The sequence below is a fragment of the Microtus pennsylvanicus genome, chromosome 11 (genome assembly GCF_037038515.1).
Source record: "Microtus pennsylvanicus isolate mMicPen1 chromosome 11, mMicPen1.hap1, whole genome shotgun sequence".
In the NCBI taxonomy this organism is placed as follows: Eukaryota; Metazoa; Chordata; class Mammalia; order Rodentia; family Cricetidae; genus Microtus; species Microtus pennsylvanicus.
The window spans coordinates 92,558,589-92,584,736 of record NC_134589.1 but is presented as its reverse complement, the minus strand read 5'-3'; the positions used below and the strand labels follow the sequence as shown (position 1 = coordinate 92,584,736).

Here is a 26,148-nt window from a genome sequence, read left to right as displayed (position 1 = left end):
GGGAGGTAGGAGGAGCCGGGCATCGGGCTGGTGACCCGGCGGGGGTGTGGGGCCTGTCAGTTCCCGCGGATTCCCCTCTCGTGCGAGCCCGGTCGGCGTCTGTCTCTTCCGTCGGCGCCCCCGGCCACGGAGTGGCAGGAGCTGTGCTCGGTAGACAGGGGCAGCGCCCCGGAGGGAGGTGGGGACAGTGCTGTGGCCACCGGACAGCCCAGCGCTCCGAACGGACTGTCTGGCTTTAGGACCTCCAGGGCGTTTTCCCAGGAAGTCCTTCACTTGTGTCTCCAGTAGAGGTACGCGGGGAGGCTCCGCCCCGCCCCCCATCCATTCATTCCCTCGTCACCTGCAGGGAGGCTGGCAGTCAGGTAGGGCGCCCAGGAGGCGGAGTGCTCTGCCCTCTGGAAGCTGGCAACCTGGTGGGGTCCGTTATGTCGTTTAGTAGATATTGGTGGAGCACCTACCGGAGAAGAGGGACGTCTTATTACTCGGTTGTCAGCGGAGATGCGGGGCCTCAACACTGATGAAGTATGAAGTATACATACCTAGCATGATAAAATTCAGTTTGCTTTTGCCTGATGTCCCGGGCCCTTGTGCCTAAGCTCTCTCTCCCAGCAGACCTTTCCCATTGCTCTTCACTCCCACTGTATCAAACATTTGTAGTTTGTGAATTCAACAGATAGTTGGGTACCTGACAAGCCACAGAGATTATAAAGTAAATAAAATCTGTATCTAACTGAGGGGTTGAACTTCATTAACAGATAATTCAGTGAATAAAAACGTAGGATCGTAGGACCTGAACCGCACTGCCTAGAATCCCTGCCCTGCCGCTTCAAGACTGTTCCTCACATTGCTTGTGCCTGATTCCTCGATCTAAAGAAAAGATGATGGTAGATTGTATTACATAAGATCGCTGTAAGGATTAAATGAGTTAAAGATTTAAACAGCACTTGGTGTAGTGTCTGGTACACAAGCAATCAAGACGTGTTATGCACGGCAAGTGATTATAAGCCTTGACAGATGTCGCTGTGACAACCTTGTGTGACAGTACAGAATGAGGAGGGGGACAGGGCCCATTGAAGGAATAAGGGAAACCCCTAAGATTATTGCATTACTAGATTTGGAATGAATAGGTTTCTGCCATTGGGTTATTTAGGGTGGTGTGTGTGTGTGTATGTATGTACACACTCAAGCATGCATGTATGCGGTCGCGTGTGCAGCCAAGGTCAGATGAGAATGTTGGGTTTACCACTCTATCACTGTCGGCCTTATCCCCTCAAGACAGGATCTCTCAGTGAAACCTGGAGCTTGGAATTTTCCAGTGGGCTGGCTAACCATCAAGTTTTGGCAATCCTGTCTCCATATCCGCTACTCTCTGCCCAGCACTGGCCTTTTGACATAGGTCCTGGATAGTTAAACTTGGGTCCTGTGCTTGTGCAGGAAGCACACTTACCCACTGAACCATCTCCCCAAATCCAGATTATTCAGTCTTGATTTCTGAACCCCAGTGCACTGTGTGCCCCAGGAAACACTCACGCCCACTGGTCCAACCTTTGCATGCAGGCGATGTAGCGAGCCCCTGTGGACTAAGGACAGAAAAGAGTGGCCTTTGTGCTCTCCTGGGTATACAAGGACACACCCTTTATCTCTTTATTCCAGTCATTTCGCAACATTTGGTGACAGCCTCATCATCTGAGAAAACAATAGCTGGGGTCTGAGGCCACTGTAGGGAGATGAGCTCCCTGTAATTGGGGGACATTTATTTAGTGGTAGCTGGCCTTTATGTTTTTCTCCAAATTTCAATAAAAAACATACTCTCAAGATACACATTTTTTTTCCTGCCTGAAGCTTTTGTATTGGCAGGATTCTAGGTGTGCATTCATGTGTGTGTGTGTGTGTGTGTGTGATGTACTCTGTGCTGGTCATACTGTGGGACTTCTATCCAGGCTGTGCCTTGGAGATTTTCCCCATACCCTACATGCTCTTGTACCTTCCTAGAAGAAATGACATAAAATAGCAATAGCTGTCTAATTATACTTAGATGCTTTTGGTTTTCCACAGATACGAAATTAAATGCACCCATACCCTTTATCACCATGGAGATCGTGGAGAATCAGTTCCCATGTGTTCTGTCTCAGAGGCAGCAGTTGGACAGCAGCGTACTCTCTCCCTTGTGAACATTAACAGGGAATTTTTAAAACATGTTTAACTATGGGTTCAAATTGAAGAGCGATATTTAAGTCATTATGGAGAGGAAAGCAGTTGTGCAAAGTCTCCAAGTAAATCAGAGAGAAGAGGAGCCCTAGTGTGGTAAGACCGAAGCAGGCTTATTCATGAGTGTCTCCTCTGTGGACATGTTTCCAGATCGCTCTTCACTCCCCTAAAGACAAACCTGAAAACCTCAGAGCGGGTGGAACGATGGATGAGTCAGATGATGATTTCAAAGAACTCTGTGCCAGCTTTTTCCAAAGGGTGAGAAAAAATGCAACCAAAGAAGTGTCCGGAGAAAGGAAGAAGCCGAAGGCTGCCGGTAGCTCTCAGAAGAGAGGCACACTGAAAGAAACCAGTCAAGCTGCTGCCAGGAGCAAAAGCCTTCAAGGCCCTTCAGAGAAGAAACCTCGATCAGGCAGCCAGGCCTCTAGGACTAAAAAGCAAGGGGCACCCAAATCCCAAGAAGGGGACCCAGCTCTCCCTGTGCATGGAAAGGGCGGTGTCCTTGCTCCTGCCCCACAGCCTGTGTTGTGTGAGAAAGCACAGAGCATTCAGACAGGTAACCAGCAGGGCCACTGGGACCCACTGCCAGATCTGGTTGTGGAGAGCGAACCACGTAATGTGTGCTCCTGTAAACCGAGGCTCAGAAAACTTGCTGTAAAAGGCCAGGTGGCGTATACCTCTAATCCCAGCATTCAGGAGGCAGGGGCTGAGTGAGGCCAGCCTGGTCTACATACTGAGTTCTGGGACAGCCATGGCTATGTAAAGAGATCTTATCTCAAACAAAACAAAAAGTCAGAGAATAAATACTTTGTTTTTACAGATCATATAGTTTGTGCAGCAACTGCAGTTGGCTCTCTTTGTCTATGGGTTCACCCTCTGTCTCATGGTCAACATTTGAGGAAAAAAATAGGCTGTGCTTAATGTCTTTTTTCCTCTCTCTCTTTTTTTTTGTTTGTCTTTATTCCCTAGCAATAGAGTGTAACGACTATTTGTGCAGCATTACTGTGTAGTGGGTGTTATATTAATCTGTAGCTGAATTAAAGCATACTAGGTGTACACAGGTTAAATGCAGATAGTGTACTTTGTTTTTTTCTTTATGGTTTTTTTGTTTTTGTTTTTTGAGACAGGGTTTCTCTGTGTAACAGCCCTGGCACGCCTTAGAATTAGCTCTGTCGACCAGGCTGGCCTTGAACTCACAGAGATCCTTCTGTCTCTGTGACCTGAGTGCTGGAATTCCGTAGGGATTCCTAGACTGATCTCCCCTAGGCATAGAGGCCAGCTGTTCTTAATGGCTGCTGTAGTGTGAGACCAGCTATTGATGATGTGGACGTGGACGGGTGCGGTCTTGTGACAGTATAAAACAAGGCCAGCCCTGGGACCACAGTTTGTGTGTCCCTTTGTGAGTTTCCTGTATGTTTAGGAGCTCTGTGCTCCGTTTGCTGTAGATGTTTATGAAGCTGACAGTAGTCATGTCAGCCTAAAAATAATGGTGCTTTTTGTATTTTTGTGAATTAATTCTAAGGTAGGTGGGTTGGGATGGGTCAGCCAATTTGGTTAGCTGAGGAGGCTTTCAGAGGGTGCACTACAGCTTCAGGTTCCCTGCCCTGTCACCCTTGGCATCCTCAGCCTTGTGCTTGCTATAACTACCCTCTTCACACAGAAATGAAACCAGCCTCGCACGTGTGATGTGTTCTTCAGGCTTCTGATTTTTGTTTCTGATTCCCTCACCTTCTCTGTGTCCTCAAAAACATTTTTCTAGCGTGGGTGCAGAGTCTTTCAGCAGTGGTGGTAAAGTCTGAGCCACTGGAGACCACTGAAGGCCCGCGGAAAGCTGCCCAGTACTCTGGGCACTCGTACTCCCTTTGTGCAGCTGGTGAAAGCGCCACGTGATTTGCACCTACATACGTGCAAAATTGGCTCGTAGCTTCGGGGGTTCCTGAATCCCCGCGGAAGGCCATAGATGAATCTCAAGTTAAAGAATTGGCCTAGAAAGAGACAAACACTTGTCATTAGTATTTCTTTAATAAGAGCTTTATTGAGGTATTACTCAGATTCCATAATTTTACTCTTAAAGTGTACAGCTTAGTGTTTTTGTACATTCAGAGTGTGCAACCACCACTGCCGCCACCTAGCTTGAGAGTATTTGCATCCCCCGCTGAGCTCATCAGCAGTCACTGGACCCAGTCTCCCGCCACTGCTGGGTCTCTTGCCACAGTGCGCAGGCGAGTGAGCAGCTCCTACTCCCGTGAGTCAGGTGAAGCCTGAACTGGCTGGTAAAGGCGTTCGGATTTGAGTCTGACCTGAAGGACAAATGCTGTGCATATTTTCCTCCTGCCAGAGAGTGCCCCCAATGGCGGCTCCCAGCCCCTTCCGTCCTGCTTCACCACGACTGCCATGCCCAGTCCCTCCAAACCCAGAGCCTCGGAGCTGGTTCTCCAACGGATGAAGAAGTTCAAGAGAGCAGACCCTGAGCGCTTGCGGCATGCTTCAGAAGACTCCTCCCTAAAGACCACACTGGAAGAAAATGTCCCGAGGAGCCCTCAAGCGGAGACAGTGGCAGAAAACGGTATGGTGAGCATGTCCTGCTTCCTAAGACAAGACTGTAAAAAAGGGAGACAGAAGGAGCCTGTTGGCTTCATTTCTGTACACAGGTTTCCTGTCTGATGTTTATCTCACCCCTCACTGGAGCTAGCCAAAGAACGAATGTCCCTGTAAAAACTATTACTTTTAATTATGTGTATGTATGTGTCTGTGTGGGGGTATGTACACAGGAGTGCAGTATCTGTGGAGGTCAGAAGTGTAGGCGGGGTTTTCCTGTGCAGGCAGCTGCTCCCCAATAACCACTCAGAAACTTAATTGCAAATGCTCGGCCGATAGCTGAGGCTTGTTACTAGTTAACTCTTACATTTAAATTAACCCGTATTTCTTATCTATGCTTTGCCACATGACTTGGTTCCATTTCCCAGTATGGCACGCCCATCTTGCTTCTCTTTATGTCTGCTGGCGACTCCCCAGCTCCACCCTTCTTCCTCTCAGCATCCTCAGTTGGCTCTCCCGCCTAACCTTATCCTGTTCAGCTATTGACCAGTCAGCTTCTTTATTAAACCACTCTGAGTGACAAATCTCCACAGTGCACAAAAGGATTACTCTACAGCACAGAAGAAGAGTATGTTGGATCCCCTGGAGCTGGAGTTGCAGGCAGTTGTGAGCTGTCTGACATGGGTACTGGGCGGCAAACTCTGGTTCTGCAAGAGCACTACGCACCCATCACCGCTGAACTCTCTTCAGCTCCTAGTTTTTTACATGGTCTCACTCCCTCTTTTCCTTCCTCCCTTCTCATTCCCGTCCCCCTCCTTTTATTATGAAATTATTCTTTTACAGAAAGGTTTTTTTTTAATTCTTTTTTTTAACCACAGTAGGGGCTGAGGAAATGGCTGAGTGTGTAAAATGTAAACATAAGGACTTGAATTCAAATCCCCAGCATCTATGGCTGGGTGTGGTGGTGTACACTATTCCCTAACACTGGAGAGATAGACAGGATCCCTGGAAAGGTAGAGAGCAATAGAAGACACCTAACGTTGGCTCTGGCCTCCACATGTGCGTGTGACACACACACACACACACACACACACACACACACACACACACACGATCTAAACAAAGCTGGGTGTTGGTGATTCACGCCTTTAATCCCAGCACTCAGGAGGCAGGTGGATCTCTGAATTCCAGGACAGCCAGTACTTTCACATAGAAATCCTATCTCAAAAAACCAAAAAAAAAAAAAAAAAAGAAGAAGAAGAAAGAAAAAAAAATCAAAACCAAATAACAAAAACCTAAAGAAATGTTCCTTTATGCCAATACTCAACCTTCCTAGCATTGTGACCCTTTAATACAGTTCCTCATGTTGTGTTGACCTCAACCATAAAATTATTTTATTTCTATTTTATAATTAATTTTACTACTGTTACGAATTGTAATGTAAATATATGATCTGCAACCCCAAGGGGTCATGACCCCTAGGTTGAGAAAGGTAGCGAAAGGAAAGGTAGCCTTATGCACTCTACCTAGATTTAACAGTTGTAACATTTAGCCACAGACATACTTTTGTTTTTTCACATCAGTTTTTTGGTCTCTTGAGACAGGGTTCTCTGTATAAGTCCTGGCTGTCCTGGAACTCACTATGTAGACCAGGCTGGCCTCGAACTCACAGAGATCCGCCTGCCTCTGTCTCCCTAGTGCTAGGATTAAAGGCGTGCGCCACCACTGCCCAGGTCGTTTTTCTCATCTTAATTAGCTTCGTTCATGGTTCTGGAATTGGGCAGCAGCCTAGACCCAGAACGGTGGCAGGTGCTGCTGCCGTACGTATTTCTCTGTACTTACCAGTGATGTCGGTGGTGGCGTGACATCGTTGACGCGCCACTCTTAGATTTTCTCGCATAAGCACAATACTATCATTATACCTAAATTCATAACAGTTCTCTAGGTGTCCAAGCTATCTTTTGTAGCTTGTTTTTTTCCTGAACAAAGTTCACATGCTATGTATTGCTTTAGCTCCAATAGTTTTTTGGGGTGGGATTCAGACACGATTTTGCTATGTAGCTCTAGAATTCACTAAGTAAACCAAGCTGGCCTTGAACTCAGGGTTAATCCTTATACCTCTAACCCCATCTCCAGTATTAGTATTATAGGCTCAAGTGTCATACCCAGCTCTGAATAAAATCTTTTTAGTTTAGATTGTAGAATAGTTCCCAACTTTTTTTTACATTAACTTTTGAAAAGTCTAGACTAACTAATTGGCTCATAATTTGCCACATTTGGGTTTGCTTGATTATTTGTTTATGCCATCATTTCGTCTCTTCCCCGTTCCTTGTATTTTAGGTATACTGTGAGTGAGTCAGAGGTCTGACCAGCTCAGGGTTAAACAGCCTGGCCTCCACTTTTCAAAGGGGCTGTGAACTCTGTGTTCCTAGAGGCTCATACTGTCAGGTGATCCTCTAAGCAGCATGGCTCTCATCTCTGCTGAGTATGTACAGAAGGTTTAGGTAACTGTATAGAGTGCCTACCACATCAGCATGAGGGCCAGAGTCGGATCCTCAGCACCCACATCATAGCTGAGCACATATGGGCCCCCCTGAAATCCCAGGCCTTGAGAGACCGATACAGGACATCACTGGGGCCGACTGGACAGCTAGACTAGCTGAACTGATGAGCCCAGGTATAGGAAAAATCCTGCTGCACTAAGTTAAGAGTGATCAAGTGACCAATATCAACTGTGGCCCACACACATGTACACATACACACATAAACATACACCCATGTGCACATGCTTGTGTGTTCGCTCTAAAGTAAAGGAGCAGCTAGAAACACTACTGGAGGATCCATAGCTAACAACAATGGGGTCTCTGGGTGCTGTATTTGCTGTCTTGACTTTGAGAGCCCAAAGGATTCTCAGCCTGCAAAGATTGGACATCTTATTGAGTCTTCAGTCCTTTTGGCATGTGGTGGCAGGAAGTAATATACACCATCCCTCTGTTTAGGAAAAAGAGGAGCTGGGTGTGGGCTGTACTTCAGTGGTACAGTTTATCATATGTGAAGTCCTGGGCTTCATCTCCAATACCACAAAAGAAATAAGGCACCAAAATGAAGCTGTGCTGTGTTTGAACTTGTGGCAGGAGTGGTAGACTGAAGTAATGGTCATGACCTGGCAGAGCTCATCTGTGAGATACCGCATGTAAGCAGAGACTGCTGTTTCGTTCCTGGCCTCCCAGACTGAATAATCACACAAAAACTATGTTCGTTACAACACTCTTTGGCCAACAACTCAGGCATCTTTCTAGCTATCTCTTATATTTTAAATTAACCCATTCTATTAATCTGTGTATCGCCATGAGGCTATGATTTACCAGCAAAGGTTCTTGGTATCTTTCTCCTTTGGCAGCTACGTGATGCCAAAGCATGCATTTTAACAAGCTTCAGGTAATCTGCATGCACGCTGAAGTAGGAAAGAGCTGTTCCAAGAGTCCCCCGCCCAGTGCCCACTCTCCCTAGGCTGCACCTCTAAACAGGCGTGCAGAGTGGTGCTAGGTTTTAGTTTCTTGTATTTGCGTAGTGCCTATGATACTCGAGCTGTAGATAAGACAAAGGGATAAAGGTCACAGTGCCTGTCTGTTCTCATGGATCTGGATGCTTACCCACTCCACAGAGTCTAAGGCAAGGCTCCATGCCACAGACAGCGATGCTGCTATGGCCCTGGCCTTACAGCAGGAGTTCAGAAAGGAGGAAGCATCTTCACGTCATGACAGCTTGGAGGAGAAGGGGTTGTTCTTCTGCCAGATGTGTCAGAAAAACCTCTCTGCGATGAATGTGACCCGGAGGGAGCAGCATGTGAACAGGTAGGAGCAGCAGGGCTGTCCCAACTCCAGGACACTTGATAGCATCTTTGGGAGTGTTGACACCTTTCATGAGCACAGCACCTCAGTTTCGTTGATGTACCCCTCTTCCTAAGCACCCGCTGAGATACAAGCCCCATGCTGTCTTTCATCCACTTGAAGGGCACAAGTCCTTGGCTTCTGTGCGCGTGTCGCCTCCGTCTGTTCTGGGTTACTTCATCACCTCCAAAGGGAGCCTCCTCCCCCTTGGAAGTCACTGTGCTGCCCCCTCCCTCATTCTTCTAACAGCTGCTTCCTGTGCACTCGTGTGTGGAACCCACAGTGCCTGTCCTATGTCCATCCTGCACTTAGCCATGTTTGCAGAGCTCATCTCTGTGTCAGAGTGTCGCCCTCCAGCACCACTCTGTCTATGGCTGAACAGTGAGCCATGGTGTGGACAGAACACAGTTATTCCATCCATGCCAGACCCGTGGGTTTCCACCTCGTGGCTTTTACAGGAGCGCTGCTGTGAACACACGGTTCATGGATTTGTTTGAACACTTGTTTTCATTTCCTTGGGACTTTTACTTGAGAGTGAAATTGTTAGATTGTAGGATCTAAAACCTATTGCCATTGTTCTTGAGTTCTCAGTAGTCCTCATTGTCCGCTATGTTCAGCGAGTCCGGTTTTATCCCAGGCTTTTTCAGACCCAGGCCAGCTGGCCTTGGTGAGTTCCCAATAGAACATCCCCATTGTCTCAGTGTGTGGGAACATCCCCATTGTCTCAGTGTGTGGGTGCACCCCTCGCGGTCCTGAGTTCCTTGCTCGTGCTCTCCCTCCTTCTGCTCCTGATTTGGACCTTGAGATTTCAGTCCAGTGCTCCAATGTGGGTCTCTGTCTCTGTCTCCTTTCATCGCCTGATGAAGGTTAATATTCAGGAGGATGCCTATATGTTTTTCTTTGGGTTCACCTTCTTATTTAGCTTCTTTAGGATCACGAATTATAGGCTCAATGTCCTTTATTTATGACTAGAAACCAAATATGAGTGAGTACATCCCATGCTCCTCTTTTTGGGTCTGGCTTACTTCACTCAGGATAGTGTTTTCTATTTCCATCCATTTGCATGCAAAATTCAAGAAGTCCTTGTTTTTTACTGCTGAGTAGTACTCTAATATGTATATATTCCATACTTTCTTCATCCATTCTTCCATTGAAGGGCATCTAGGTTGCTTCCAGCTTGATCCTACTGCACGTACTGGCTTTGTGGGAGCCTAGGCAGTTTGGATGCTCACCTTACTAGACCTGGGTGGAGGTGGGTGGTCCTTGGACTTCCCACAGGGCAGGGAACCCTGATTGTTCTTTGGGCTGACGAGGGAGGGGACTTGATTGGGGGAGGGGAAGGGAAATGGGAGGCAGTGGCGGGGAAGAGACAGAAATCTTTAATAAATAAATAAATAAATAAAGAAAGAAAGAAAGAAAGAAAGCAAGAAAGAAAGAAATTGTTGGATTGTAAGGTAAGTCCTCAGCAGTTTCTTCAGGCACCTTTGCTCACACACATCTGAAGCTCATGTCTGAGGCTGACTTCCAGGAGACATGCAGCACCAGCTCTGGGGAACGATGATGTAGATGAAGCTGTAGTCCATGTTACTTGAGAGGTTGTTTTGTATTTACTGACTTCCTGCAGATGCCTTGATGAGGCAGAAAAGGCTCTGAGACCTGCTCCACCTCAGATCCCTGATTGTCCAATATGTGGTAAACCATTCCTCACCTCCAAGAGCCGAATGAGTCACTTGAAGCAGTGTGCAGTGAAGATGGAGGTGGGTCCCCAGCTCCTGCTCCAGGCTGTGAGGCTACAGACCGCTCAGCCCGAGGGGGGCAGCAGCCCTCCAGTACCCAGGTAAGACAGATGAAGGAGCCAAATAATGGTCTTTTCACTCCAGTTAGACTTTCCCTGAAAAGCTGCTTACAGTGTTAGGGAGAACCAGCTTTCTTTTGGAATCCGGAATGAAACAATTCAGGAAATTGAGCGTGGTCAAAAAAGGATTAAGGAGCACAAGGATTTTGCATGCATGTGGAATCACCCATGCAAAGAATTGCTACTGCTCTCTTGATCCTTTCTCCAGTGTTGCCAGCCCCATAATCCTACAGTGACCACTCCAGAGCTTATAAGAGTTTGGTATTTGCTTTACTTCCCTGTTTTGGTTGTACAGCATGTTTCTGTCTCAGTGTAGCTGCATTTTCATACTGTTAATCAGACTGTTAAGCCTCATCCAGAGTTGACTAGGCAGAACCTCAAGACTATCTGTTATTCTGTGAGAATCCAATAGAATGGTTTTTGTTTATATTCACCCCACTCTTTCCCCTAGAAATGTATTTTTTGAATTGCACGAATTGATGCTTATGTATTAAGATAGGAGACTCCCCTAGCAGCTGGGAAGCCGTCCTCAGCATGCAGATGCCAGGGATGCAAGCAGCAGAGGATCAGCTCTGTCCATGTTCTTGAGCCGAGTACATCTAAGTTGACCTCTGACTTTGCAAACTTTTGTGGGAAGCTCTTTATCCTAGTCACTACCATGCACATGGGTTACCAGCTGCTGGGCTGGGCCACAGCTGAGGTCACAGTGGACAGAGGGGTTCTCCAAGCCAGGGAGTCTACGTACATTTAGTATATCTATACTAGCACTGTAGGGCAGAAAGACTTGAGGCCTTAGAATCTAATCTATTGCTTGTATCACAGATTAAACATACATGCTTTTAAAAAAGCTCCAAATAGTGAAACTAGATGCACATGGGTCCTTCTAGAAGGCTGGTGAATAGAAAGTTATGAGAATTGAACATCCTCAGGGGACTTTGGACCTTCCCTAAGGGGGCTTTGAATGTTCCTGTGCTGAGATCAAGCCAAGGTATTTGGACTTTGGAATAGTCAGCATTTCATGGCTAGAGAACCATGCTGGTCCGAGTATCTTCTTGCCTTCCTCACTCCTTCCTTGATTTCCCCAAGCCCGAGCCCTGTACAGGTACAGACAGCATCAAGGCTGCTCTTCATGCCTACTTCTTGGCAGCTGGCTGGTGCCCTCTATCTTGCCTGTGGTTAGCTGAGTTAGGAATTGCTTACGTCTTCCAAGACCACACCTAAGAATCTCTGTCTTGCCCTGTGTCAGATGAGCTTTTGCAAAAGCCTGAGTTACGTCGCCAACAGCAGGGCAGGCTCTCCAGAGCTGCTCCCTAGCACACCTCCTCCTTGCCCAGTTGCTGGGGCTCACTCAGACAGTAGGTTTTTCTTTCCAGCCAAAGAAGCCTTCACACAAGCCTTCTGCAAGATAGAGAGGGGTCAGCTCTTAGGGCAGCTGCTTCGTGGCAGCAGTCTGGAGACCTTGTCGTTTGGCCTTGGATAAAGGTGCTGCTGTCGTTCTCCTGAAGGAGGGACAGGATCCGTCCTACCAGGACTGTCCTGGGAGCATCTGAAGTTTCAATGGGCAGAACTTGTTCGCTACAGAGAGCCTACTTGGATCTGTAGACCACAAGGGTTTAGCTACATCTAGGTGTTCGGGTACCACTGATGGTCAAGAAAGATCCCGGGCCCTCCAGTGTATGGAGTGTGCTAAATTTCTAGGTTAGGGCCGAATGAGCTCACAACAAATAAAATCAGCACAGTGAAAGCCCAAGCAATTGTTGGCTCATTGCAGTGGGACAGACACATCCATCTTTTGTTTCCTGTAAGATTGAAGAGGCCCAGAATCAGAGGCACTCCCTGACTTTTGTCTGTGGTTATCTTTTAACTTCAGCAACCATGTTGGAGGTTTGAAACGGAAAGGAGCCACTGTCAAGAAGGAGCCACAGAAGAGGCGGAAGGCCAATGTGCCCGAGGCTCCATCTGAAGATCTGCTGGTAGCCATGGCTCTGTCTCGTTCTGAGATGGAGCAGTGTCCAGTTGTGCCCCCACTCAGACTGGAAAATGCTTTTTCTCAGAAGATACGGCTAGGAGCAGGTACATGTGGCTGGGGAAGTGGCCTGGGGAGAGCTTGGTGCCCGGTTGCTCGGTGAGAGTTATGGCAGCTGCTGGGATGAACGGCCAGAGCCACTTCTGACCGAGCCGCTTCTGTTTCTCTCTAGAGAAGAAAAGTCGCAGGAAGAAGCCCCCAGTATGTCCCCCACAGTTGTTAACTCAGGACTTTGAGACCACAAGTAGACAGATTGAGGATCGCGTTGCCCAGCTCCTTTCAGAGGAAGTGGAATTAGCCTGTACCCCGCCACTTCCTGCCAGCAAGATTTTAAAGGAAGAATTGGGGCATGCAGGCTGGTGTCTGCAGCTGCCTGCAGGAAAGCAGAATTTTCTGTGGGAGTGCAGTGCCCTCACAGGAGCCTGGGCTGAGGAGTCTTTCTATACAGCAGGCCTGGTCCCTCCAGTGGTGACCCCACGGCCTCCCAAGGTGAGCCTGCTCCTCATAACATCATGGGTGGGCTTTAGAGAGAGGAAGATAGTCTAGAAATGCAGCCAGATACTGGGGCTGGATGAGGAGAGTCCAGTAGATAGAATGGGGAGGAAGCAGCAGAGCATTGGCTATGCCTCATGTCTCTCAGTAGCAGCTCGGGAGCGCTTCTGCCAAAAAAAAAAGGGACTTTGGTTCCCTACATTTAAAACATTGCTAGAAAGCTTGTTTAAAATGTGAAGTCCAGGTCCACCCATGTCCAGGTACTAACTCTGAGACAGAGCCTTGGAACCTAGGTCCTGAACACACTTGAGACGGTTCTGCTGAAGGTGGTCCTGCATTGGTCCAGCCTTGGCCATATAAAGGACATGAAGTGGGCTGCCAGTTTCTGCCGACCCTTCTTCTGTACCCTTGGAGGCACCAGGTAGACCTGAGCCATGACAAAAGCTGCCAACACTGCAGGTTCCTGGCTGTGACTGGCTGTGACTGGCTGTGACTGGTCTCCCTTGAGGGCCCTGTCCTATCTGCAACTTTAGATACAGCTGCGCATGTGTCGGGTGGCTGCAGCAGAACGTGTCGGTGACAATAACCAGTCACTTTCAACTTCCTCCAGGAACGTGAGGTGTCACTGGAGCTGCCTAAGCAGCCCCCTGCTTCCCACAGCAGCCCTCCCATAAGCCCCAGCCCCAAGAGCCAGCTGCTGTCCTCCAGTCAGAGGGAGCACCAAGCTCTTCAGGATCTTGTGGACTTGGCAGAGGAGGGGATGAGCACCAGCCCGTGGTCCAGCAGTCTGGGAGCACCCACAGGTGAGACGCTGGGTGGGGTGCTGGGCGGCACTGGCGTGTGGGCTGCTGCGAGGTTCTGCTCGTCTCAGCTCAGTGTCTGCCCTCGGACGTGGGTGGGATGCAGAGCAGTTGTGAGTCTCACCATCTTTCCTAAACTCCAGCCAAAGACGGAGCTGCTTGGGCCAGTCTTGTCTGTTTTACAATCCTTCTACTTCTCTGTCAGGGAGATGGGTAGAAATAATTGGGGGAGGGTTACTTTAAGTGAAGATGTCCTCAAATAATGTGTCCAGCCAAGCCTCGGACTGACACTGCCTGCTTGGGAGGTGACATCCCTTTAATCTGTAAATCTGTCTCTCAGGGTTGGACTTGGAACCCAACAGTCTTCCACTGACTGGGTTTGTCCTGCCATCTAAGAAGACCCTTCAGAGGAGTGACCACGCCTCCGTAAGTATGAAGACTTCTATGTTGCAAGTTAACCTGTCGGTTCAGCCCTGGCTCTGTGGTCTAGTTCCCAAATAACATACCTTGACAACCCTTGGTGGGGCTGAGTCCCAGGCCTCCTCTGCTTGGACACTGTGGGTGTCCTCAGCAGCCAGTTCTCAGAGCCAGCTTTGTTGAGGAGTCCAGAGATCATTGGCTCCCTAAGTGACTGCCTCATTCAGGCATCTGTTCTGTATGTTTGGTTTTTAGTGATTTCCTTCATTCATTAAAAACTCACTGTGCCTCTTCTGTATGAATTATGAGGTGGACTCCAACTAACAACCCAGTATATTTTCGTTGGTAATGAATGGCATTGGAAGATGGGTATTTCATCAGGACCTTTTTTCTTTTCTAAATTTTTTTAATTTTATTTATTTATTTTTTTGAGACAGGGTTTCTTGTAGCTTTGGAGCCTGTCCTGGAACTCACTCTGTAGACCAGGCTGGCCTCAGACTCATAGAGACCCACCTACCTCTGCCTCCCGAGTGCTGTGCTTAGAGGTGTGCGTCACTGCCACGGTCCTAGGACCTTCTTATGCAGAGGACCACCTTAGTGATGTCCCTGCATGTAGCTAGGAAGTATTGGGTACCAGAACAGATTGGGCTCAGGGTCCTGGTTCTTTACGTCAGGCTACTCTGAGAACCAGGTATCTTGGTGTGTACATGCTTATGAGCTGTGAAGATGTCTATCACTGTTCCTTCTATCATAGGTCAGGGAACACACCGTAATAGAGAACCTGAGAAAGAAACTAGCATTTGCCATTCTGGTTAGATGAGGTCCTTAATGTAGCCTAGAGGTAGAGCCTCATACCTCATGTGCACATCCTGGATTTTCCCTGACACACCTCTCAGTGTGTGAGCTCACTTAACAAGCAGTGAGCGAGCTAACAACTCTTTTCCTCCTGTTCCAGCTCTGCTCCCTTGGGTTGCTGGTGTCTGACTTTGGGACAATGGTCAATAATCCACACCTGAGTGATGTCCAGTTCCAGATTGACAGCGGAGAGGTGTTTTATGCCCACAAGTTCGTTCTCTATGCCCGATGCCCACTTCTTATTCAACATGTAAGTACACAGGGTGCTGGCAGCCTGCTTCCTCTCCCTCCTTTTTTTTTTTTTCAGAAAGAAGGTTTTCCTCCTTCCTTTACTAGTATTTGCATCGTTGTGGAATCTCCCAGTCTCTCTCTCTCTGTTGGAACTTGGGACCCTTTGCCTTAGTCTCCCAAATGCTGAGATTATGAGCTTGAGCCCCCGCATGGGAATCCAGAAGACCACTCAGTCTTTGTCAGAAAGTTCTAGACACAGGAGTGTCCAACCTTTAGTACTGCAGTATGATATTATTGTCTGCAAATGCATCGGGCCATATTCATCTTTATCCTGGGACTCATGCAACCCACAGGCCCAAGTCAGACATGATAGAGTACATGATACATCTGTCAAGGGGAAACTAAAGTGTTCCTTAGACATCCATCCCCATATGATTTTGGAAACAAAGGTCCAGACTATAGAATCTGGTAAGAAAATACGTAAGACTGCCTCCCACCCCCAGGATCTCAGGCTGTCATTCCAGGCTATAATAAACCTCTGTGTTCCCCTGCCTGCAGGTAAACGCTGAAGGCTTCTGTGCTGTGGAGGACGGGGATCTGACCCAGCGCATCCTGCTGAATGATGTGAGCTCTGAGGCTGCCCTGGCATTTCTGAACTATCTCTACATGGCAGACACTGACATGCCTCCCAGCCTGGCCCATGAACTGCGTGCCCTGGCCCTCAGGTTGGGACTGTACTTTGCACACACTCCACAGCCTTTAGAGTTGGTGGCATGAATTGGGAGACTGATAGCTCGTGCATGGCAGGGCTGTCAAAAGGCCAGGGCTGAGCCTATAAAAATTTCATCATATCTTTTAATCCCAAGTTTGCCCCAGCCACAGTCCTGAGCAGTACATGATGGTTGGTTAGAGTGGACGCTTGCAGGGGAAATTATACTTGGCATGGTGGATGGCAGGCTCTGGCCTCAGCACCCTTAGACACACACATAGCATGCAGCTCCTTGATTGTCCCCCATAAGAGTTTCCCAGCATCAGGCAGGCATCCTTCCTTCTAACAGAGCTGAAAACCTCTGGGTAAAGCCTCACCCCTCCCAGGCTGTGTGAATCCCTGGGTGCCTTTCAGAAAAGGAACAACAGCTCAGCGATGGGGTCTGAGATGCGCTGACTGGTTTTTGGAGGCTTCTGATAGGCGGTCAGCTGGCCTGCCAACAGTTCTGTCTGCTGTGGTTGGGTCTTGAGTGACTCTCAGTGCTGCCTGATTTTGTAGCCATAGCAGCGCCTGTGATCGCCAGCTCAGCCTGACACTCCTCCACTTTGTCACCAGTGGAGTTAAGGCACCATAGGTGCTATTTAGAGCTATAACCAAGAGACCAAGTGTGTTCCTGCACAAGGGGAAAGGCCACGAGAGAAACATCCTGGTACCTCCTCATGAGAGCTGCTCCGGCTACCAGTCCAGGTGCCAGCAAGGCGCCTCTGTACAGAGCGGTGATAATACAGTGTCTCCTCTTGCAGGTTTGGTGTGAGTGACCTTGCTCACCTGTGTGAACAAGTGCCTGTCATGGCAGACTTGGAGGGAGAGCAACAGGAGGAGAAGGAAAACGAGAATTGTAAAAGCAGAGCCGAGAATTTCCAAGAACTCTTGAAGTCAGTGTGGGCAGATGAGGAGGAGGAAGCAGAGACTTTGGTGAAGCCTGAGCTTTGTGAAGAAGATGGAGAAAAAGTGAATGAGGCAGAAATGGAAGAAATTTATGAATTCGCAGCCACTCAGAGAAAGCTGCTCCAGGCGGGAAGCACAGCAGACACAGATGAGGACACAATCCGGCTTGGAGAGGACAGTCCAGGTTCTGAGCCTTCCCTGGCAGGTGCTCAGAGTAGCAGGCAGACAGGACAGATGGAGTCATCTGGGCCAATCAACTGGGAAAAGGAAAGAGATTCCCTTCTACCCCAGGACCAGTGCTCGGCCTGGGCAGGGAAAGCAGGGACCCAGGAGGCACTAAAGGAGGCAGCTGGCCAGCCTAGCTCCTGTAGCCCTTCTGAGAGCCAGCAGGTGAGGACTAAAGAGTGCTCACCTTTGCTCCCAACCAAGGCCCGTGATGACAAACAACCCTTTGCATCAACTCAGAGAGACCCATCTGAGCTGTCCAGAATGACCTCTGGTCACGAAGAGCCAAGTGGCAGTGCTAGGGAGAGGCAGGCAGAGGTGGCCCGTTCCCCCTGTTTCCTCCTGTCACAGTCTCCTGTAGGTGGAAGTCCCAGCCGGTCACGGCTTCACTCATATCCCACAAGCAATTTATCCCCGTCGGTGCCCCAGCCACGTAGTAGCATTTCCAAGGCGTCATCCCCAAGCTCACTGTCTCCAGTTACACCAGCTAAGCAGAGAAGGGACAGTACCATTCTCACATTACTAGGAGAACCGGGCCACCAGAAGGGTAAACGAGGTAGCTCCATGTTGGGACGCAGAAATAGGGGCATCCTGATTTCCCCGGCAAAGTCTCCTCCCATTGACTTGACCCAGTCAGCCCCTGATCCCTTGAGTCCCAGGACCCAGGATCCTCCGTGTCATGTGAAGAAAGAGGATGAGGTTATCCTTTTACTGGATTCAGACGAGGAGCTGGAACTAGGGCACACCAAGACAGAGTTAATTTCTAAGGAGTCCCCAGGAGGAAGGACAGTTCTAGACGTTAGCCCCAAGTCCTCTGAACTGTTTTCAGTCATTGATGTCGATGAAGATCAAGAACATTCCCAAAGCCCACCAAAGAGAGAAGCCGGGCTCCGCAGGGAAGAGGAGGGACTGCGGGAGAATCATTCTGCTCTGGGAAGCAGAGACATCCCCTGGCTGTTCTGCAGTCAGAAGAACAGCCTGGACGAGGGCAGCTCCACAGATACCTCCTGGCTGGTGCCTGCCACTCCAGGGGCCTGCAGGAGTCGTGATCGCTCATCACAGACCCAAATCCTAAGCCTTAAGACCAGGAGCCCACCAGATGAGACTGCTCAGCACACCCCCAGGCCTTCTGTAGACCGCAGGTCTGTGCAGGAAGCAGCGCAGAAGCTCTCCGTGATTGTGCCCTATAAGCTGCCTGTTACTCAGGGAACTCCTGAGAGTGGGCGGCAGGGCTGCAGAAGCCCTTCCCATCCACACTCCAGGTGCCACAAACCTTCTTTACAGCCATCATGTTCTGCCCCTGATCTTACCACGTGGCCCCAGAAACACTCATCACCGAGGCCATGCCTGCCAAACCAGGCCACAGCTGATGAAGTGGTGGAAGTTGGGGACAGTGACGATGAGCAGGAGGTGGCTTTCCATCAAGGAAACAGCAGCCCTGTGCTAGATGATGACCCCCCAGTTCCCATGGGTGACTACTGTTGGCATGATGAGCCTCTCTCACCCATTCCAATTGACCACTTGAATCTGGAGCGGACTGGCCCCCTGACCACAAGCAGTCCCAACCATCAGTCCCAGGAGGCGCTGCATGGTGATGACTGCCACTCCCCAGAACTGGGCAGTACCCCCGTTCGAGGAAGCTCTGGTGCCCTGAGAGAGTCTCGAGAGCAGTCTTCACAGGCTGCCTCTCCAGGGAGCAGCCAACTGAGTTTCATGAGCCCAGCTCTGTGGGACGACTGGAACGAGGAAGAGCAACACTCTCCAGAGGCCTCGTCGGTGGCCCAAATGCTGAGTGCCGGAGCTCTGAAGCCAGACAGTCCGGAGACACCAAGTGAGTAGCTGTGAGGCCTGAGAGATCTTGTCCTTTCCTCTTTACACTCATGGAGGCGTGGAAGTCTGGGGAGGAAAGCTGGGCTAGCAGTGCTCATCTGGGCAAGACCTCTCCTTTGATTCCCAGACTCTCCTCCAGAGTAGAAGTGGCTGCTCCCTAGGATAGACTTCACAGTCAGCAAGTCAGCATTTCCTAAGCCTGCCCGTATCTCCTGGGAGCTCACTTCCAGGACCAGCAGCCAGAGGCGATTGGGCGAGGTGTGGTTCCCTAAAAAGTTCAGTAATGGGATAAGGCTACAGCTCAGTGGTAGCGGGCAGGGGTCCCTGCTCGTGAGCAGGTTGAGTTCTATTGTTTGTCCCCGGCTGTCTTGGGAGCTGAAGCAATACTTTTACCTAAACTTCTCAGTTTTGCACCACCTATCATCTCCATTCATTTTTTTAAATTTTTTATTTTATGGTCTTTCAAGACAGGGTCTCTTGTAGTTTTAGTTGTCCTGGAACTCGTTCTGTAGACCAGGATGATCTCAAACTCACAGAGATCTATCTTCCTGTCTCTGCCTTCTGAGTGCTGGGATTAAAAACATGCAATACCACTGCCTCGTCCCCCAAAGCATTTTTTTTTCAATGTAGAAGATATTCTTTTTTTTTAATTTTTTACTGATATTTATTGAGCTCTACATTTTTCTCTGCTCTCCTCCCTGCCTCTCCCCTGCCCCCTTCAACCCTCCCCCAAGGTCCCCATGCTTCCAGTTTACTCAGGAGATCTTGTCTTTTTCTACTTTCTACTTCCCGTGTAGATTAGATCTATGTAAGTCTCTCTTAGTGTCCACATTGTTGTCTAAGTTCTCTGGGATTGTGGTTTGTAGGCTGGCTTTCTGTGCTTTATGTTTAAAAATCACCTATGAGTGAGTACATGTGATAATTGTCTTTCTGTGTCTGGGTTACCTCACTCAAAATAATGTTTTCTAGCTCCATCCATTTTCCTGCAAAATTCAAGATGTCGTTATTTTTTTTTCTGCTGTGTAGTACTCCATTGTGCAAATGTACCACATTTTCTTTATCCATTCTTCGATCGAGGGGCATTTAGGTTGTTTCCAGGTTCTGGCTATGACAAACAAAGGCACTATGAACATAGTTGAGCACATGTCCTTGTGGAATGATTGAGCATCCTTTGGATTATACCCAAAAGTGGTATTACTGGGTCTTGAGGAAAGTTGTTTTCTAATTTTCTGAGAAATCACCACACTGACATCCAAAGGGGTTGTACTAGCTTGCATTCCCACCAGCAATGTAGAAGTATTCCCTTTTCCCCACCTCTCCAGCATAAGTTGTCATCAGTGTTTTTGATCTTGGCCATTCTTACAGGTGTAATATGAAATCTTAGAGTTGTTTTGATTTGCGTTTTTCTGATGACTTAGGATGTTGAACATTTCTTAAGTGTCTTTCATCCATTTTAGATTCCTCTGTTGAGAGTTCTTTGTTTAGGTCTGCACTCCATTTTTTTTAATTGGATTATGTGATCTTTTGGTGTCCAATTTCTTGAGTTCTTTGTATATTTTGGAGATCAGACCTCTGTCTGATGTGGGGTTAGTGAAGATCTTTTCCCATTCTGTAGGCTGTCGTTTTGTCTTGTTTACTGTGTCCTTTGCTTTATAGAAGCTTTTCAGCTTCAGAAGGTCCCATTTATTAATTGTTTCTTTCAGTGTCTGTGCTGATCCCCCAAAGCATTTTTATCTTTTTTTTTGATTATTTAATTTTATTTTATGTTCATTGGCGTGAAGGTATCAGATCCCCTGGAACTGGAGTTACAGATAGTTGTGAGCTGCCGTGTGGGTGCTGGGAATTGAACCTGTGTCCGCTGGAGAAACAGCGAGTGGTCTTAGCTCCTGAGTTACCTCTCACCTACCCCACCCCCGAAGGCATTTTTAAGGGGATTAGTACAATGTATGGTCTTTTCATAACTGGCTTCTTAGCACAAGTTTTTCAAGATTCTGCTGCGCTTCATTTATCGCATCTGAATACCGTATCCATCCACCATTAGTGGACATTTGAGTTGTTAGAGTAATCCTGCTTTGTGCAGACATAATTTCATTTCTGGTAGTTAGGTCCAGGACTGCTGGATCACAGGGTAGCTGTGGTTAGCATTTTGAGGAACTGCCACACATTTTTCCCCAAGATGCTGCTTCATTGTATTTCCCTACCAAGACATGTGTGAGGTGGGTGCTCCAGCTCTCCCTGTGTCCATGCTTCCTTCCTAGAGGCTGCTAAGTGCAATTGTACTGATGGCTCATGATGCTGGGCATCTTTTAGGTATTTAGTGGATGTTTGTGTATCTTCTTTGGAGAGTCGCTTGCCCCAGTATTTGTTTATTTATAATTATGTTGTACTGTGTGTGTGTACGTGCATGCAGAGGTCAGGAGACGACCCGGTGTTAGTCCTCTCCTTTCAGTGTGGCATCCGGGATGAACTCAGGTCGTCAGGCTCGGGGTGGGCGCCACTGTCCACTCACTGAGCCATCGCAGCAGCCTGCATGGTCTTTTCCTTGTTGAACCAGGAGGTTCTGATGTCTAAGCGTGAGAGCTGTCGGTACTGCCGATCACCCGCTGCCGTCACTGCTCAGCAGGCTGCTCTTTCCCAGTGGTTAGAGCGTGTGCTGGGCTGTTGTTCCAAGAGGCCCAGAGCCTGCTCCCCAACATTAGTGTTGCGGACATGGCATGGTTCCTTACAATTGCTGTGTGCCCCTCCCAGTGGGAAGATACAGCTCCAAATGGTGATGGTGCCATTAATGCTGTCCTGGGGCACGGTGTCGATTGGGGTCTGTCATTTCCCATGTGACACTTTCAGGGCAAGAAGTGGTAGCAAATCCATGCCTGTCACGCTAATACCTGTGCTTCTCGTGTTTTATCCAGAAGGTGCTAATCGGAAAAAGAACTTGCCCCCCAAAGTGCCTATAACTCCAATGCCAAGGTATTCAATCATGGAGACCCCAGTGCTGAAGAAGGAGCTGGACAGGTTGGTAGTGTTCCTCCAGGCTTCCGCTTCCATGGTCTCCTGTGAGTAACAAGGCCCAGGAAGTAGAATGACGCAGCACCCCTTCAGGTCTGGGAGATGAGCTGGCCCTGAGCTCTGAGCTCTGCCCAGGGCATGGTTGCTTGAGTGGGTGAGTGCTGGGCCTTTCTTCTCTCCCACCAGATCTGAGCTCAAGAAACTAACACCTGAGGGTTATCCTAGGAAATAGGTCTCCATGGTCCATGCTGGTAGGCGTGGGTCCTAGCCATGCCATCCAAGTAAGGAGACTTCGTTTTCTAAAATAATGTGAAAAATACTGCTCTTCAGCGTGGTGCCTGGTGAAGTGGCTGCTTCCACCACTGCTGAGAACACTCTCGGTCTCTCCAGCGTGGATGTCCTTTAGAGCAAGCTCAGCTGGCATGAACACTCCTGGAAGTCAGGCTGTAAGGTTTCTGTCCAATGGAGCCATGCCTTGCTCTGCAGAAATGGCTGCACCATTGGACCCTGAAGTCCACCTGTTTCCATGCAGGTTTGGAGTCCGTGCTCTGCCCAAACGCCAGATGGTTCTAAAACTGAAGGAGATTTTCCAGTACACTCACCAGACACTGGAGTCAGACTCAGAGCATGAAATCCAGTCTTCCCAGCTACCTTGCAGCCTGGAGGTACCTGGTAGCCAGGCGTCTACCGCTGAGACCTACAAGCCTTCAAGGTCAGGAGGCTACACCCAGATCAAAGCCACTGCAGGTCTGGGGGCTCCAAGAGCCAAGGGTTCCACTAAGAGCAAGAACCCTCGGCATCGAGAGAAACAGCGCAGTGAAAGTGTTTCCCACCCGACCAGGTTGCCAGCTGGGGAGCCTCCTGTAGGCCCTGTTGGGGACGCCCTGCTCCCAGCCTCCCAGGAGTCCGTGGCCACCTCTGTGGATGGCAGTGACAACTCCTTCAGCTCTCAGAGGTAATGGTCATACATGTGTCCTCTGAACGGTGGGTGTGAAAGGGCATTGGGGACACTTAATGGACAGTGTCCAAAATCCCTTTAATTTCAGGGCCTCTGCAGGAAGCCCACACGGTTTAAAGGTTCACTCCTTGAGTCCCTACAGGCCTTTGAAACTCTGAAACTTCCTTTTATGCTAGAGCTTTCCGGCTAAGAGGGGATCCCAGCCAGGAATCCTGAAACCACAGACCTGTGGGACACCGTCAGGACTCCTGTCACATGCGAGGCTCAGCAGAGCCCTGAAATTCTTTCCCTCAAAGGGGCTCTGGGTCTTAGGGCCGTAGAGAGAGGGTGCCCAGATCATCATCTGTTCATTTCAGTTCCTCCTGTGGGTTTGGAGCTGCCTTGGAGTCTGCAGGTGAAGACAAGGACGACGAGGAGGGGGTCAGTGCATCACAGGTTGCTCTCCGGGCCGCAGACACAGAGGAGGCAGTGAGACGCTACATCTGCTCCACGCCTGCCCTGTACAGGAAGGTGCTGACATACCAGCCTCTCGAGCTGGCTGAACTCCAGGCTGAGCTGAAGCAGGAGGGCGTACCTGTGGCCATGGGCAAGCTGCTGGACATCCTTGATGCCCAGTGCATCACCTTCACAACTGCTGCAGCCCGAAAGGAGAAGCTCAAACAGAGGAGACGGCAGCCCCTGGGCAGGAAGAAAAAGGACCAGAAATGACAGGCTTCCACCTCAGTAGGTAGCTGCCAGAGGGCCTCGCGGGTGTGTCTCAGGACAGCAGCCCGTGTCTCTGGAAGTGACGTCCCCAGCGTACTCTCTGCTCTGTGTTGCCCCTGAATTTAGAGCCAGGTCCTCCCCCCGTCAGTCAGGCTCAAGCAGGATCCCCATCTTATGTGTTCCTTAGAGCAGTGGGTCATACCAGCTGACCAGGCAAGACCCACGCCTTCTTCTCTTGCCGTTCTGTGTCTACTACACCCAAGCACAGCTGTCCTGGTAACATATTCTGGGATGAGCATCAGGCCCAGCCTGCCTTCTCAGCATTCAGACCAACCCAGACACCCCAGGGCGGCCGGTACCACCACACCACAGGTGCTCTTCTGACCTGATGCCTGCCCAGACCCTTGTCAGTGTCACCAGCATTCTCTAAGCAGGACTATGAATAGGGCCCAGCACAACTGTGAAGACCCCCAAAGTAAGCATGTTGTTTGTGGGTTCCTCCCATGTGTGTTAAACCTCTGACCCAGAAGCAGTGTGGACCCTGGGGAGGCCAAAAAGCCAGACGTTTGGGTTCCCATAGCCTGTGAATGTCCTTGTCTGTTTTAAATACCGTGAAGTTGTTTTATATGAGTGCAATAAAAACAAGGCTTTATTTAAAATAAATACTAAGTAAATAAACCTAGATGTTCCTGTCTGTGAAATTTATGAGGACACGGTGACTTGAGCCCGACTGCCCTGCTGCCCCCAGCGCCTTTGCATACACTCTTACCCCGGGTGCCAGGCTGCTCATTGCCCGATTATCTCTGGTCCTAGGTAACAGGCACAGGACTCAGTTCTTGCTCGTCCATCCACTGGCCCTCTGTTCACACTGGCGGTGCCCTCACAGGCACTAAACTGCAGCTGCTCAGGGAAGCAGACCAGGGACACACGCAAGTGGCAGGCTGGTCCTGACAGACCTACTGGTCAGCTTTGCCTTGTCAACACAGTGCATGTACAGTGCTGATCTACAGCTATGCCGGACCACAGGGAAGGTCGACCAGCCAGCATCCTTTAGGAGCTGGGATGTGGCTCGGCGATGGAGCATCTGTCTGGCATGCCTAAGGCTCTGGGCTCAGTTCTCAGCCCTGCAACAAGGAGGTGAAGCACCCTTGGGCCCCTAGGCTGACATCAAGGACCTGGAAAAGGTCTCTGAGCTGACTTTAGAGGTTAGCAGTTTAGGGAGGTGAAAAATGAAACTTTGTGTTGTGAGATGTTTTACTCTGGGCTTTTTGAAGGGTCCACCACCCTGCTCCCAAATAGACCACACACAGAGGCTTATTCTTGGTTATAAATGTCTGGCCTTAGCTTGACTTGTTTTTTGACAGCTTTTCTTAAATTATACCAACTTGCCGGGCAGTGGTGGTGAACACCTTTAATCCCAGCACTCAGGAGGCAGAGACAGACAGGTAGGGCTAGCCTGGGCTACAGAGTGAGTTCCGGGGCAGGCTCCAAAGTTACAGAGAAACCCTGTCTCAAAAAACCAAAAAAAAAAAAAAGAGAAGAGGTCAGGTTGTCCATCTAGAGGGAAAGCAGGAGACAAGCCATTGGTTGCGTCAGCCTCACTCCGTTCCCAGGCTGGGTCCACTTGGCTCCTGGCAGCCCACGGTGCTGAGTAGCAGGCTCAGGCTGCACATGCATGTGCCGTGGGTAGCAGTCTTGAACCACTAAAGCTGTGTATTCGGCATCACCCACTTGTTCTAAAGCAACCAGTAAGCAGTCGCTGCTTCTGGAGGGAGGTTAAAATGAACCACTACGTGAAGGCGTGGCCACCATCCAGAACTAGAAGAGGTGAACAGGAACTTGGGGAAAAATCCCTCAACCTTCTCACAAAAACGCTGGCTCCAGCATCACAGCCCTGGGCCAGCCACTCAAAGAGGAAACCAAGACAGGGCTGCCTCACACAAAGCTGAAACCACATGGGCACAGGGACCACTTGTTGGATAAACTGCGGGGAGAGGTTCTGTCCCAGAAACCACCTGCCTTCATAGGATTAGCACAAAAAGAAAGCATTTAGCCCCGCAACAATGCTCGCTGAACACAAGTGAACCATGCAGCCACAGCAGCGTGACCGGACCTCCAGTCTGCTCACTTCCCATGCTCCAGCCCTTGCCATGTCCTAGGCTTGTCTACTTAAAAGCAGCCTGTGTTGAGCCACAGTCCAGCTTGGATAGATGACCACTGGCTCCAGTAAGGAATCTCACAGTGATGAGGCAGATGGAGCTCTGTGAGTTTGAGGCCAGCGTGGTCTACAGAGCTAGGGCTGTTACAGAGAGAAACCCTGCCTCGGGGGGAAAAAAAGAAAAGGAAGGAAGGAAGGAAGGAAGGAAGGAAGGAAGGAAGGAAGGAAGGAAGGAAATGAAAGCTCACAGGGAAAGCCGTTGTTCTGCAGGCAGGAAACCTCACACTCTCCAAGTTA

The 26,148-nt window shown here is 49.3% G+C and overlaps 1 protein-coding gene across 2 annotated transcripts; it reads left to right on the top strand.

The window, feature by feature from the left end:
- The first annotated feature begins 297 nt into the window (after window positions 1–297).
- Window positions 298–24,374, top strand: Slx4 (SLX4 structure-specific endonuclease subunit). 2 transcript variants are annotated; one of them, XM_075941774.1, is made up of 16 exons: window positions 298–362; window positions 2,056–2,764; window positions 4,547–4,774; window positions 8,411–8,600; window positions 10,261–10,473; window positions 12,362–12,564; window positions 12,690–13,006; window positions 13,620–13,812; window positions 14,150–14,235; window positions 15,182–15,331; window positions 15,871–16,037; window positions 16,825–19,025; window positions 21,934–22,036; window positions 22,563–22,742; window positions 22,872–22,985; window positions 23,345–24,374. In XM_075941774.1, the coding sequence occupies exons 2-16, from the start codon at window positions 2,413–2,415 to the stop codon at window positions 23,694–23,696; spliced, it is 5,049 nt and encodes a 1,682-aa protein (XP_075797889.1). In that variant the 5' UTR covers window positions 298–362; window positions 2,056–2,412; the 3' UTR covers window positions 23,697–24,374. The 2 variants fall into 2 exon arrangements, with proteins under 2 accessions (XP_075797889.1, XP_075797888.1); XM_075941773.1 differs by having other exon boundaries at window positions 22,563–22,985; window positions 23,345–24,364.
- Window positions 24,375–26,148: the final 1,774 nt, after the last annotated feature.

Coding starts and splice junctions, on each gene's coding strand:
- Slx4 (XM_075941773.1), top strand. CDS start 2,413: ATGGATGAGTCAGATGATGATTTCAAAGAACTCTGTGCCAGCTTTTTC. Junction 2,765..4,546: donor AGCACAGAGCATTCAGACAG/GTAACCAGCAGG, acceptor TCCTCCTGCCAG/AGAGTGCCCCCAATGGCGGC. Junction 8,601..10,260: donor AGGGAGCAGCATGTGAACAG/GTAGGAGCAGCA, acceptor GACTTCCTGCAG/ATGCCTTGATGAGGCAGAAA.